At 39.7% G+C, this 13469-nt stretch overlaps 1 protein-coding gene across 16 annotated transcripts in view; it reads right to left on the bottom strand.

The window, feature by feature from the left end:
* Window positions 1–13469, bottom strand: part of stxbp5l (syntaxin binding protein 5L) — a 202777-nt gene that overhangs the window by 53719 nt on the left and 135589 nt on the right. For all 16 annotated transcript variants that reach the window (XM_085765857.1, XM_085765841.1, XM_085765854.1 and 13 more), the window contains exon 9: window positions 10754–10829. In XM_085765857.1, the coding sequence (XP_085621983.1) occupies window positions 10754–10829 (76 nt within the window). The remainder of the gene's footprint in view (window positions 1–10753; window positions 10830–13469) is intronic.

Here is a 13469-nt window from a genome sequence, read left to right as displayed (position 1 = left end):
ACTTTTTTTTTTTTTTTTTAATATTCATTCAGACGTATTCGTCGTGTGACTGTGTGCACCGAACCGTGACCCCCGTACCGTGACGGCACGGGACGAATACATATACCGTTACACCCCTATAAGATATGCATATATTATATCTGGTTATTAAACAACTCATAATAAAGCAGTGACAAAATATAATGAACTAGTAAAAAGTTAGGCTAAATGAATCGTGTTTTTGTTCTCAAAGCTATGAATAGGTAGCTCAGAAAATTAATCAACTTTTGACTCGTCTTAGGAGGTACGTGTCATTCAAGACAGTTTTCCTGCAATATGCATGACAAGATGAGATCATCACATCTTAATAATGGATGTAACATTCATAAGTGCCTCTTTTGTTTGGGCTCTGCTCTGCCTTCCCCTCACTCCCTTTTGTTTCCACTGTGTTCCCCCAACTCTAGCTTCCTGTGTGTCCTTGGCTTGTGTAGTGTGTGTGTATGTATGTGTGTGTGGATGCACCGGGTGTAGCATCCCCATCACTGCTGCTGCCAATTCTCCTACGCACCCAACTCATCACCAGTGTGTGTACTGTGTAGTGTATATATCCCAGACTCCTCACTCCAGCTCTCGCCAGATTGTCTGTTCACCTTTGTGGTAACAGACTAGTGCAGCTTCGGCTAAATTCTCAGTATCTTCGCATGTGTTGTCCTGAACCCTGCGTAATTCCTGTCCCACTTTTGCCTCAGGTTACATCACTACCTGCCTCCATGTCCTCCAGCCTCACCCAGCACTCAGCTGTTTGCAAATGTGGGTTCTTTTTGCTGTGTGCACTGTCTGCCCTGGCGCTTTCCACTACCCCAGACTGCTCCACCTTTTCACTACCTGTCCTATCCCCCTACTGCCTGATAAGTCAATGTCCTTTCCTGATAACTTTGATAATACAACATTTACATTTCAGTCCAGAGCACATAGTACTTGAGTATAACATCTATAGGCTAAAATAAAGCATATCCACTGTGAAGTAAACAGAACTTGATTAATAACATTTACAAAGATGTTAATTAGTGTGAATGCAGAAGGCATTCACACTATTGTTATTCACTCAATTTTTATTCTCTTTTTTTATTAGTGTGAATGCTGAAGGCATTCACACTATTGTTATTCTGTTCGGCCATTTTCTTTATATTTAGTGTGAATGCTGAAGGCATGAATGACTTGTAAGTCATTCAAGCTTGACTCTCAAGCTTTCTTGGTGTTGACACAGTGTGTTTCCAACGTGGTGCAGCTTTGGGCTCGTTAACTTCAGAGTGAGACAGAGTGCAGCTCATCAACAGACAACAGTCTCTGTAACTGTGTGTATACTGTGGCTTTGAGGCAGAGTGGAAGTCTACTGACCATGAGGTTGTGGGTTCAATTCCTACCTCGGTCAAACATTTGTATGGTTTGCACTGTTTGCTAATTCTGCAACAGCGTTCAGCTGCTTTCAGCATTCACACCATTTCCATTCTTGGAAATGCTTTTTCTAGTTATTAGTGTGAATGCTGAAGGCATTCACACTATTGTTATTCTGTTCGGCCATTTTCTTTATATTTTTTATTCTTACTACTTTCCGCCTTTCTACGGACTTAAACTAGTCCTTCATACTTTGTGCTATTTCAACAATTCATATATCAAAACGTGCAGCTTTTTCTGGACTTTATCGGAATGACTTTTCTCTTTTAAACTATTTATACTTTTAAAAATATTTAACTTTTTCTGCAAATTTTACCCCCATAGGAATGCATTGAAAACATAGAGTGAGTGACATTATCGTTAGAGTGAGAGGGATCGGAAAAACATTCAGGATTTTTTCTGGATAAATTGCCAGCACGGCCACAAATTAAACTCTAGACACATGATTTCCTCACTGTTTGTAGCCACACTTGTCGTCTCTCATATGATGTGTTCAAAACAGCAGACAGACTTACAGAATTGTCTCAGTGAGCCTAATTGTGCAGCCAGACCCGCTCCAGTGGCTCATCGACTTCAATATAAAAGTAGGAGCTGATTTTTTTAGAAAAACAGAAATGACCCCCTTTTCTACCTTGCGACGGCAAGAAAAGTTTTTACCCTACAAACATTTAATGCACACCAATGTGCTCAGGAAGGTCTCCTTGCCCAGAAAACCATGGCCACATTCTGATAAGAGGTACGGTTAGAACTCTTTTTATGGGCTGTTTTCGGAAGCTGCTCCGAGCTCAAATCTCTCTGCTCTGCTCTGCTCTGCTCTGCGTGCAGTTGGTCCAGCTGTAGCAGCCAGCTCGTTATCAACGTCTATAAATAGAACAGTGCAGGTGCAGCCTGGCCGCTCGTTAAGATGTTTTTAAACACAGCCCCACACAGACACATGATAAACCAGACTGACAGAGGATGTCCACGCACAAACACAGGCATCACACTCACACAGACAGACACACACAGACGCTCACACAGACACACATGCACGCATGCACAAACAGACACAACACAACACTGTTCCACACAGTAAAATGTAAGCATGGTAGTCGCCATGGTAACTTCTGAGGGCAGGCTGCCACACAGGTGTAATCAATCAGATCATTAGGGAGGGAGGAGTTTTGTGGCGCTTATCAACAGTTTTACTTTCTGCACATATACATGCAGACAGAGAGACTGTCAGACTCACACACCCAGACACACACACAGGTTTTCAGCTCAAATTCATCAGCCTCTCAATGATTTTATACTTTTGATGTAAACATCTCCAACAATTTATATTTTTCTCATGAATTTCAGTTCAGACTTTTAGTCTTTCCAACTCTATTAATAGTAGTACAATTACAGGTGGAGCCTAGGACATAGGATGCAGCTTTTAACATGTGTCCTATCTATCTATCTATCTATCTATCTATCTATCTATCTATCTATCTATCTATCTATCTATCTATCTATCTATCTATCTATCTATCTATACCCCTCCCTATTTTTTTAACCCCTCTGTCTCCTCTTTCTTTCTTTCTTTCTCTCACTCCATTTCTGTCTTCTTCCTTCTTTGTTTGTTTGATTGTTTCTTTCTTTCTTTCTTTCTACTCCTTTTCTCTTCCTTTGTTTTTACTCCATTTCTTTCTTTCTTTCTTTCTTTCTTTCACTCCATTTCTGTCTTTTTAATTCTTTGTTTGTTTGATTCTTTCTTTCTTTCTTTCTTTTACTCCTTCATTTGTATTTTACATAACTTCTTTCTATCTTTCCCTCTCTATCCATCCATCTACTTCGTTCTATCTATCACCCCCTCTCTCTTTTTCTTCTTTCTTTCTTTCTTCTACCCCATTTCTTTTTACTTCTTTGTTTCTTTCTGTCTTTCTTTCTACTCCTTTTCTCTTTCTTTGTTTCTACCCCATTTCTTTCTTTCTTTCTACCGCTCTCTGTATATCTCTCTCTTTCATTTATCCACCCCAATTTCTTTCCTTCTTTCTTACTACCCCTCTGTCTCTTTAATTCATTCTCTATTCTCTTTATCTTCTATCTTTCTGTTTTTCTTACCTTTTTCTTTCTCTATCTACCCTTCTCTCTGTGTCTTTTTCTTTCTTTCTTTCTTTCTTTCTTTTGTTCTTTCTCCATCTACCCTTCCCATTTTCTTTCTTTCCTTCTGTCCTTTTCTTTTTTCTCTCTTGTTCCAATCTTTCTCTTTCTTTCTTTCTTTCTTTCTTTCTTTCTTTCTTCTACCCCATTTCTTTTTACTTCTTTGTTTCTTTGTTTCTTTCAACTCCTTTTCTCTTTCTTTGTTTCAACCCCATTTCTTTCTTTCTACCGCTCTCTGTATATCTCTCTTTCATTTATCCACCCCAATTTCTTTCCTTCTTTCTTACTACCCCTCTGTCTCTTTCATTCATTCTCTATTCTCTTCTATTATTCTGTTTTTCTTACCTTTTTCTTTCTCTATCTACCCTTCTCTCTGTGTCTTTTTCTTTCTTTCTGTCCTTTTGTTCTTTCTTTCTTTCTTTCTTTCTCCATCTACCCTTCCGATTTTCTTTCTTTCGTTCTGTCCTTTTCTTTTTTCTCTCTTCTTTCTTTCTTTCTTTCTTTCTTTCTTTCTTTCTTTCTTTCTTCAGCTCATTCAGCATTGTTTCAACAATTTCTTCAGCTCATTCAGCATTGCTTTCAGCATTCACACCATTTCCATTCTTGGAAATGTTTTTTCTAGTTATTTGTTATTCACTCAATTTTTATTCTCTTTTTTTATTCTTACTTCTTCCTCCTTTTTACGGTCTTTAACTAGTCCTTCATACTTTGTGCGATTTCAACAATTCATATATCAAAACGTGCAGCTTTTTTTGAAGTTTATCGGAATGACTTTTCTCTTTTTAACTATTTATACTTTTTAAAATATTTAACTTTTTCTGCTAATTTTTTCCCATAGGAATGCATTGAAAACATCTTCAAACTTTTAAAATCTTCTTACTACTTTGAACCTCTAAAACTTCAGCATACTTTCTCCCACAGACTCCATTTGACTTTTAAACTGTAGACAAACTTTTAATCTATTCACGTATGACTCATCTTATTGATATCTTCAACAGTTTTTAGGTATTTGGCTGTTTTAAAATCATTAAAATTTTCGACAAAATCCAACTTTATAATGGTTGTGTGTTGCGTTTAAAGGTGTACAGAAATGGCCGTTTGTCCCGTTTGTCGCGCCGAGTTGTCACGAGCTGCAACACGAGTTTACCCGAGTAAGGAAAATGAATTTGATTGGTCGTTATCGAGCGGGCGGGATATTCAAAGTTTGGGGCGAGCCCGAGCTCCGTGTGTGTGTGCGTGTCTCAGACGTTTGAATGACGGATTACGGATCCAATATCAGTGGCTAGTGAATCGTGTACAGGCTGACGTATAATCCGTGCGCCTGCATTATCCAATACGAAAAAAAAAACTACACTAAAATACACACTTTCATCCCGGATTTACTCAAAAATAGAATTTTGCACAAAGTTTGGCCTACATCGTCTGATAGATGAGTTATTACACTAATTTTATGACCCAGAGTGGGCTCAAATTCAATTTTCTTTTCTGTACACCTTTAACGAGCAGGGCTTAGAGTGAGTGACATCATCGTTAGAGTGAGAGGGATCGAAAAAACATTCAGGATTTTTTCTGGATAAATTGCCAGCACGGCCACAAATTAAACTCTAGACACATGATTTCCTCACCGGTTTGTAGCCACACTTGTCGTCTCTCATCTGATGTGCTCAAAACAGCAGACAGACTTACAGAATTGTCTCTGTGAGCCTAATTGTGCAGCTAGACCCGCTCCAGTGGCTCATTGACTTCAATATAAAAGTAGGAGCTGATTTTTTTAGAAAAGCAGAAATGCCCCCCTTTTCTACCCTGCGATTCTGAGAAAAGTTTTTGCCCTACAAACATTTAATGCACATCAATGTGCTCAGGAAGGTCTCCTTGCCCAGATGGTCAGGACCACATTCTGATAAGAGGTACGGTTCTCTTTTTATGGGCTGTTTTCGGAAGCTGCTCCGAGCTCAAATCTCTCTGCTCTGCTCTGCTCTGTGTGCAGTTGGTCCAGCTGTAGCGGCCAGCTCGTTATCATGTCTATAAATAGAACAGTGCAGGTGCAGCCTGGCGGCTCGTTAAGATGTTTTTAAACACAGCCCCACACAGACACATGATAAACCAGACTGACAGAGGATGTCCACGCACAAACACAGGCATCACACTCACACAGACAGACACACACAGACACTCACACACAGTCACACATGCACACATACACAAACAGACAAACACACAAACACAACACTGTTCCACACAGTAAAATGTAAGCAGTTAAAAGTCACCATGGTAACTTCTGAGGGCAGGCTGCCACGCAGGTGTAATCAATCAGATCATTAGGGAGAGAGGAGTTCTGTGGCGCTTATCAACAGTTTTACTTTCTGCACATGTACACGCAGACAGAGAGACCGTCAGACTCACACACCCAGACACACACACAGGTTTTCAGCTCACATTCATCAGCCTCTCAATGATTTTATACTTTTGATGTAAACATCTCCAACAATTTATCTTTTTCTCATGAATTTCAGTTCAGATGTTTAGTCTTTCCAACTCTATTAATAGTAGTACAATTACAGGTGGAGCCTGGGATATAGGACGCAGCTTTTAACTGTCAAATCTATCTATCTATCTATCTATCTATCTATCTATCTATCTATCTATCTATCTATCTATCTATCTATTAGGGATGCACATGATTAACCGTTTAACCGTTAACCGATAACAAGAACTTTGACTACTATCGGTTCTTTATTTCTTTTATTAGCTCCTTATGTCGTCAACTCATGGGGGCGTGTCGACACGTGCAGAGTTCACGTGCCTTCAGTCATATTTCGCAGCAAAAAGTTACACAGGAGGACTGACAGTATGTGCAGCAGCCCCCATGAAGGAAGATCAGACAATAAATGTAACCTACACGGACATAGATGTGCATCACCTGTAACAACGGCGCTGGAAAAAAAAAAAAAAAAAAAAAGAGGACGTCGCTGCTTTCCAGCCTGTTTACCTGCAGCTCCACAGCAGCTCCACAGAGGAGCTGTCAGAGGAGCTCTGCTGCTCCTTCAGCCTGGTGTTTGGCTGCACTTTGTATAAAAACGATCTAACCTCCAGAGCGCGATCAGCTGAGACAGAGCGCACTGATCAGCTGTCGCGGCGCACGTGTGTATTTAACGGCAAAAAAAAAAAAAAAAAAAATTTGAAACAAAATTTTTTTTTTTTTTGGCCGTGCGCCGCAAGATTCTTAATCTTATCGGTTAACGGTTAATAATTGGTTAACGAGCGTCGGTTATCGGTCAGAAAAAAAATTCAAAATGTGCATCCCTACTATCTATCTATCTATCTTAGTCTAGTACGAAGAGGGGGGTATCATGCACCCCCCGGAAATATACTTCTAACCAGTGTTTCTAGATTGGAAAAAATGTGTAGAAAATGATGAGCTATGTTAAAAAGTTGTCAGAATGTCCCATGTATCATTTTTATGCAAATTAGTGCCGCCATTATCGAAAAAACCTAATTTCACTATATCTCAGCCAATACTGCAGATATCTGAACAAATAAGGTGTCTAGTCCCATGTTTTGGGGGTCAGAGATCACAATAAAACTATTCATAAAGTGATCACATGTTGGTGGCATGCTAGTAAGCAAACCTAACCTTTTTACCAATTACAAGACGCCAATATTGGAGATACCAAATAAGGTGTCTAGACAGAGGTTGTTGTGTGTTTAACCAAGGTTTATTTGGATCAAACATCATAATAGAACTCTTGTTGATGTGACCACTCTTCTCTTTCCCATGCCAGATAAACAGTCAAGTAAATGGTTCTCCAATATGCATCACTCATCATCGTTTTCACTGAAATCTTCAAAGTTAAACTCATCCTCTCCTTCCTGTTCATGCTCTCCAGTGTCATGGGGATCAACCAGTGAAATTGGTAGGATAGGACCACAGGACCACACCGGTTTCAACACTCCTTCATCAGTCTTCATCCATCCCTTCCCCTCATCATAGGGTTTTGGTTTTTCCAGAATAGGTTCATCAGCTCGCTAGTACAAGGCGACACGGTAGTTCACACGTCAGGCATGTGGCTTCAGAGGAAGGCGAACCAGGTCAACCTTAGACTTGCGAGTGAGTTTCTTGTCCTCCCCCACCATGTTGCGTAGCAACTTGGCACGGACAACATCCACTGAAGACTCACAACTCTGTCCAGACATCAGACTGGTGAATTGCTCCAACTGCCTCAGCATCTCAGGCTTGACACTCTAGCAGTCACTGAGTTGACTGAATACGTGAAACCTGGGATTCTTCTTCAAGGGCCCCACCTTCCTTCTCCCTTTGATGGCACTGGTACAGTCTTCTCCACTGAACACATAGAACCCAAGAAGAGTGGTGCGGTGGTCTTCTCCCAGGGATTCTGCAATACTACTACTGCCTGGCTTCTGGTGCATCTGTCCCCACTGATGTTGAGATGGATGTGTTACAGTACGAGCAAAAGCTGTGGGCAAGGCTGCTAAAGCTGACTCATCAGACCCCTACAGTGTGAAGATCCAGGAAGCTTCTCAACATCTCTGAGCTTGCAGAATCCCTGGGAGAAGACTACCACACCACTCTTCTTGGGTTCTATGTGTTCAGTGGAGAAGACTGTACCAGTGCCATGTATATATTTTTTTGGCTTTTTCATGCCTTTATTTGACAGTACAGTTGAGAGAGACAGGAAATAGGGAGGCAGAGAGGGGGGGAATGACACGCAGGAAAGGGCCGTCCGATGTGGGATTCAAACCAGGGCCGCCTGCACAAGGACTATAGCCTCAATATATGGGGCGCCTGCTTAACCCACTGCGCCACTCGATGCCCCGGAAGGTGGGGCCCTTGAAGAAGAATCCCCAATTTCACGTATTCAGTCAACTCAGTGACTGCTAGAGTGTCAAGCCTGAGATGCTGAGGCAGTTGGAGCAATTCACCAGTCTGATGTCTGGACAGAGTTGTGAGTCTTCAGTGGATGTTGTCCGTGCCAAGTTGCTACGCAACATGGTGGGGGAGGACAAGAAACTCACTTGCAAGTCTAAGGTTGACTTGGCTCGCCTTCCTCCATGCCACTCTGCTCTGAAGCCACATGCCCAACTTGTGAACTACCGTGTCGCCTTGTACTAGCGAGCTGATGAACCTATTCTGGAAAAACCAAAACCCTATGATGAGGGGCAGGGATGGATGAAGACTGATGAAGGAGTGTTGAAACCAGTGTGGTCCTGTGGTCCTATCCTACCAACTTCACTGGTTGATCCCCATGACACTGGAGAGCATGAACAGGAAGAGGAGGAGAAAGAGGAAGGAGAGGATGAGTTTAACTTTGAAGATTTCAGTGAAAACGATGATGAGTGATGCATATTGGAGAACCATTTACTTGACTGTTTATCTGGCATGGGAAAAAGAAGAGTGGTCACATCAACAAGAGTTCTATTGTGATGTTTGATCCAAATAAACCTTGGTTAAACTCACAACAACCTCTGTCTAGACACCTTATTTGGTATCTCCAATATTGGCGTCTTGTAATTGGTAAAAGGGTTAGGTTTGCTTACAAGCATGCCACCAACATGTGATCACTTTATGAATAGTTTTATTGTGATCTCTGACCCCCAAAACATGGGTCTAGACACCTTATTTGTTCAGATATCTGCAATATTGGCTGAGATATAGTGAAATTAGGTTTTTTCGACAATGGCGGCACTAATTTGCATAAAAATGATACATGGGACATTCTGACAACTTTTTAACATAGCTCATCATTTTCTACACATTTTTTCCAATCTAGAAACACTGGTTAGAAGTATATTTCCGGGGGGTGCATGATACCCCCCTCTTCGTACTAGACTATCTATCTATCTATCTATCTATCTATCTATTTCTTTTTTCAAAAAAAGTCAAACCCTCTTTTTTTCTTGCTTTCTTTCTTTCTTTCTTTTACTCCTTCATTTATATTTTACATAACTTCTTTCTATCTTTCCCTCTCTATCCATCCATCCATCCATCTACTTCTATCTATCATCCCCCTCTCTCTTTTTCTACTTTCTTTCTTTCTTTCTTTCTTCTACCCCATTTCTTTTTACTTCTTTGTTATTTTCTCTTTCTTTCTACTCTTCTCTTTCTTTGTTTCAACCCCATTTCTTTCTTTCTACCGCTCTCTGTATATCTCTCTCTTTCATTTATCCACTCCAATTTCTTTCCTTCTTTCTTACTACCCCTCTGTCTCTTTCATTCATTCTCTATTCTCTTTATCTTCTATCTTTCTGTTTTTCTTACCTTTTTCTTTCTCTATCTACCCTTCTCTCTGTGTCTTTTTCTTTATTTCTGTCCTTTTGTTCTTTCTTTCTTTTTTTCTCCATCTACCCTTCCCATTTTCTTCTTTCCTTCTGTCCTTTTCTTTTTTCTCTCTTGTTCCAATCTTTCTTTCTTTCTGTCTTTATTTCTACTCCTTTTCTCTTTCTTTGTTTCAACCCCATTTCTTTCTTTCTACCGCTCTCTGTATATCTCTCTCTTTCATTTATCCACCCCAATTTCTTTCCTTCTTTCTTACTACCCCTCTGTCTCTTTCATTCATTCTCTATTCTCTTTATCTTCTATTATTCTCTTTTTCCTTACCTTTTTCTTTCTCTATCTACCCTTCTCTCTGTGTCTTTTTCTTTCTTTCTGTCCTTTGGTTCTTTCTTTCTTTCTTTCTTTCTCCATCTACCCTTCCGATTTTCTTTCTTTCCTTCTGTCCTTTTCTTTTTTCTCACTTCTTTCTTTCTTTCTTTCTTCAGCTCATTCAGCATTGTTTCAACAATTTCTTCAGCTCATTCAGCATTGCTTTCAGCATTCACACCATTTCCATTCTTGGAAATGTTTTTTCTAGTTGTTTATGATCTTTGCATGTGTACTCCAGGAGTTATTGCAGTGATGCAAAAAAAAATAAAAATAAAAATCTACCAGCTGAAGACCGGTGCTGTTTCATTTGCATTTAGAATTGAAAAGCACAGTGTATGAGGTATAATTTCACTCACCGCTACTCATGAAAACATTTTAAGCGCTTACAATCTTAAAATGCTGCTTTTTGCCTCAGTTGTTGGCTTATAATTGTCACCAATTTGGGGTACCACAAACAACTCTTGTTAGTTCACTACATTACAGAGAAAACACAGAATTGTAACCAGAAAAAAAATGGATGAAAAAAACACACACCTGCTCCTTGAGGTCTTGTACTCCACTTTGAGTATGGGTTTACATGACTCCTTCCTTCCATCCTTCTGTATCTTTCCTGAATTAGAGAAAAGAGCAAGAGATGGACAACATTGGAGGGAACTGTGTAGATACTGAGGTCTTTTCCATCCTCTCAGCTCTGCAAAAACAACACACTCTTTCAGCAGTTTTATTGGCTTACTTTTTGTGCATTATGTGACTCAATTCAAATTCTTTTCTGTTTAAATTTAATTTACTAAATGATGACTGCTAAGGCAGAAAATTGGAAACTTTGCATTATCCAACAGCTGTTATTGTGTGTTCTCTTAATCTTTTTTTCCTCTCCATTTCAGGCTGTTCATTATATTTTGCATTACTGCTTACATAACTACATAGCTTCTTTATTCAATGGACTAATGCACCACTCCAGGCTCACAACCCTATCCTCCACAGCTGTAATCATAAAGTAATAATAGAGACTAATACTGTATACTGTATCTCATTATGAAACTGACCATTACAACTCTGTTTGGGAAAAAAACGTTTTGTTCCTATCCCCATTACACTTTTTGATGTTTCTTCTTTATAGAGAAGAGAAGAAGAAAACCATCATCAGAGTTAGCGCATAAAAGAGGTGTTTTTCACCTGCTTCACATAATGAAATGATTTTTACTTTGATATAAAGACGGCAGCCCTTAGCTGGAAGGCTGAAGAACCTTGGATTTTACCTCAAAGACATAATGTAGAAAAAAATGCTGCAGTTTTCGAAAAAAAAGAGAAAAGAAATAGGATTTCTATAGCATAAATTATTTCCGTTCCAGCTTTCATGAAATGAAATAAAGCTGGTTCGATTATAGCCCTCATGCTAGAGGATCAAATAAAATGCAAGTCTTTAATACTTACTGTGAATGTTTAATGTTTTCTTTTTATATTTTACTTTACTTCTCAATAAAATGGGGGGTAAGTGTGAAAAAAAAATCTGTCATTATTAAGAACTATTTTTTAAATATATTGAAATTGAAAAAAGCTTTTCATAATCTGGAAGTCATATAGAAGGGAACAAGATGACTGGGGATGCACAAAGCACAGGACCAGCACAGACCAGTCCAGCATTTACATTGTGTATCACATTTTTAGATGAAGGCTATTAAACAATTGTGTGATCGGTAGCCTGATTTATATTTCCAGTGCTTTTTTTATCACCCCATACATGCTTATTTTAAGGCAAAGTTATCAGGAGGCACCACATATCTCTTTTCACCATTACACGGATGACACTCAACAGTATTTACAGTATGTAAACAAAACTTATCAGGTAGGGAGTCAGGTCTTGATGATATAAAGGATGTTGGGATGACCAGTTATTGTACATATTCAAAAATACATTGTCTGATCATACACAGTAGTTACTTGGCTTTACCTTGGCATCCAGGGCTACAGTAAAAAAATCTTTTTAACCTTGCCCCAGCCCTTTACCTCACACATCAGACACAAATCTACAACAGCCTTCTTCTTTGTAAAAAACTGGAAACATCCTGTCTTCAAAGGATGATGAAATACTAGTCCAAGCATTTCTTTCTGCTAAACAAGACTACTGTAATTCTTTGTTATCAGGATGTCCCAATAACTCCACGAAAAGCCCCTGGCTGATTCAAATTACTGCAGCACAAGTACTGACAGGAACAGGGGAAAGACACAGCATCTCTCCTGTGTTCATCTTCTCTGCACTGGCTACCTGTAGAATCCAAAATCTTTCTCTTTACTTACAAAGACTTAAATGGTCATGCTCCACGGTATCTAAAAGTATAGCCCCTGCTCTCAACATGCAAAGGTAAAATGGGAAGCAAAGCCCTCAACTATCAGGCTCCTCTCCAGTGTGACCAGCTCCCAGTTTCTCTCTTCATTAAAGATCAGGCTTAAATCTGTCATCCTTGATAAGGCTTATAGTCAGGGCTGGCTCAGGAAAATCCTGGACCTTTACTCTGTTATGCTGTTTTAGGCCTAGACTGCTAGGAGTACTGTGACGCACTCAGCATTCTCTCTCTCCTGCTGTCTCGCTCCACTGCATCTCTACCTCTGATTTTTGTGCATCCATTAAATCAATCAAAAATAATACTGTTGCAGATTCACTGTATGATGAAAACCAACTTTGAAAATGTCCCCGAAAGCATATAATACAAAAGCTAATGCAGGGCTGGGCGAATGCTGTTGCTAATGGCTTTGTGGCATTGCCATTGTTGTTATTGGAATATGCAGGGGTAATACAATTATTCTAGGTTGTTGGTAGAGCTCTCATCCAGCATGCTGGACAACAAGCCTCCAGTCTTCCTCTAGCTTACATCACAACATCTGAGCACAACCAATGACAGCAGTGTCCAGCAAGCAAAGCATAAAGCACAACAAACTTAATGATACAAAGTACATGTGTGATGGAAAGGCATTTCAGTCACAGATGTAATGGGTGTCAGAGCATGATGCTTGACTTGCAGTCTTCTGCCAGAATTGGTTCATTCATTTATTAACAGAACAGAGGGCATTCTTCTGTTTTCAATTCACCTCCATTGATTTTCATCTCCTTCCTATCCCTCTGTTTTTATTTCATTCTCACAGAAAGAAACAGAAGGAACCCTAGTCAGAGGAAGACTCATTAGTAGTAGTGGAAACCATTCAACCCCGGATTCTCAACTGGCCAGGTAACAACATTCATCATATTACAATG

The sequence above is a fragment of the Trachurus japonicus genome, chromosome 21, assembly GCF_045865225.1.
Source record: "Trachurus japonicus isolate A0001 chromosome 21, Traja_1.0".
NCBI lineage: Eukaryota > Metazoa > Chordata > Actinopteri > Carangiformes > Carangidae > Trachurus > Trachurus japonicus.
This window is presented reverse-complemented; position numbering and strand designations above follow the sequence as displayed.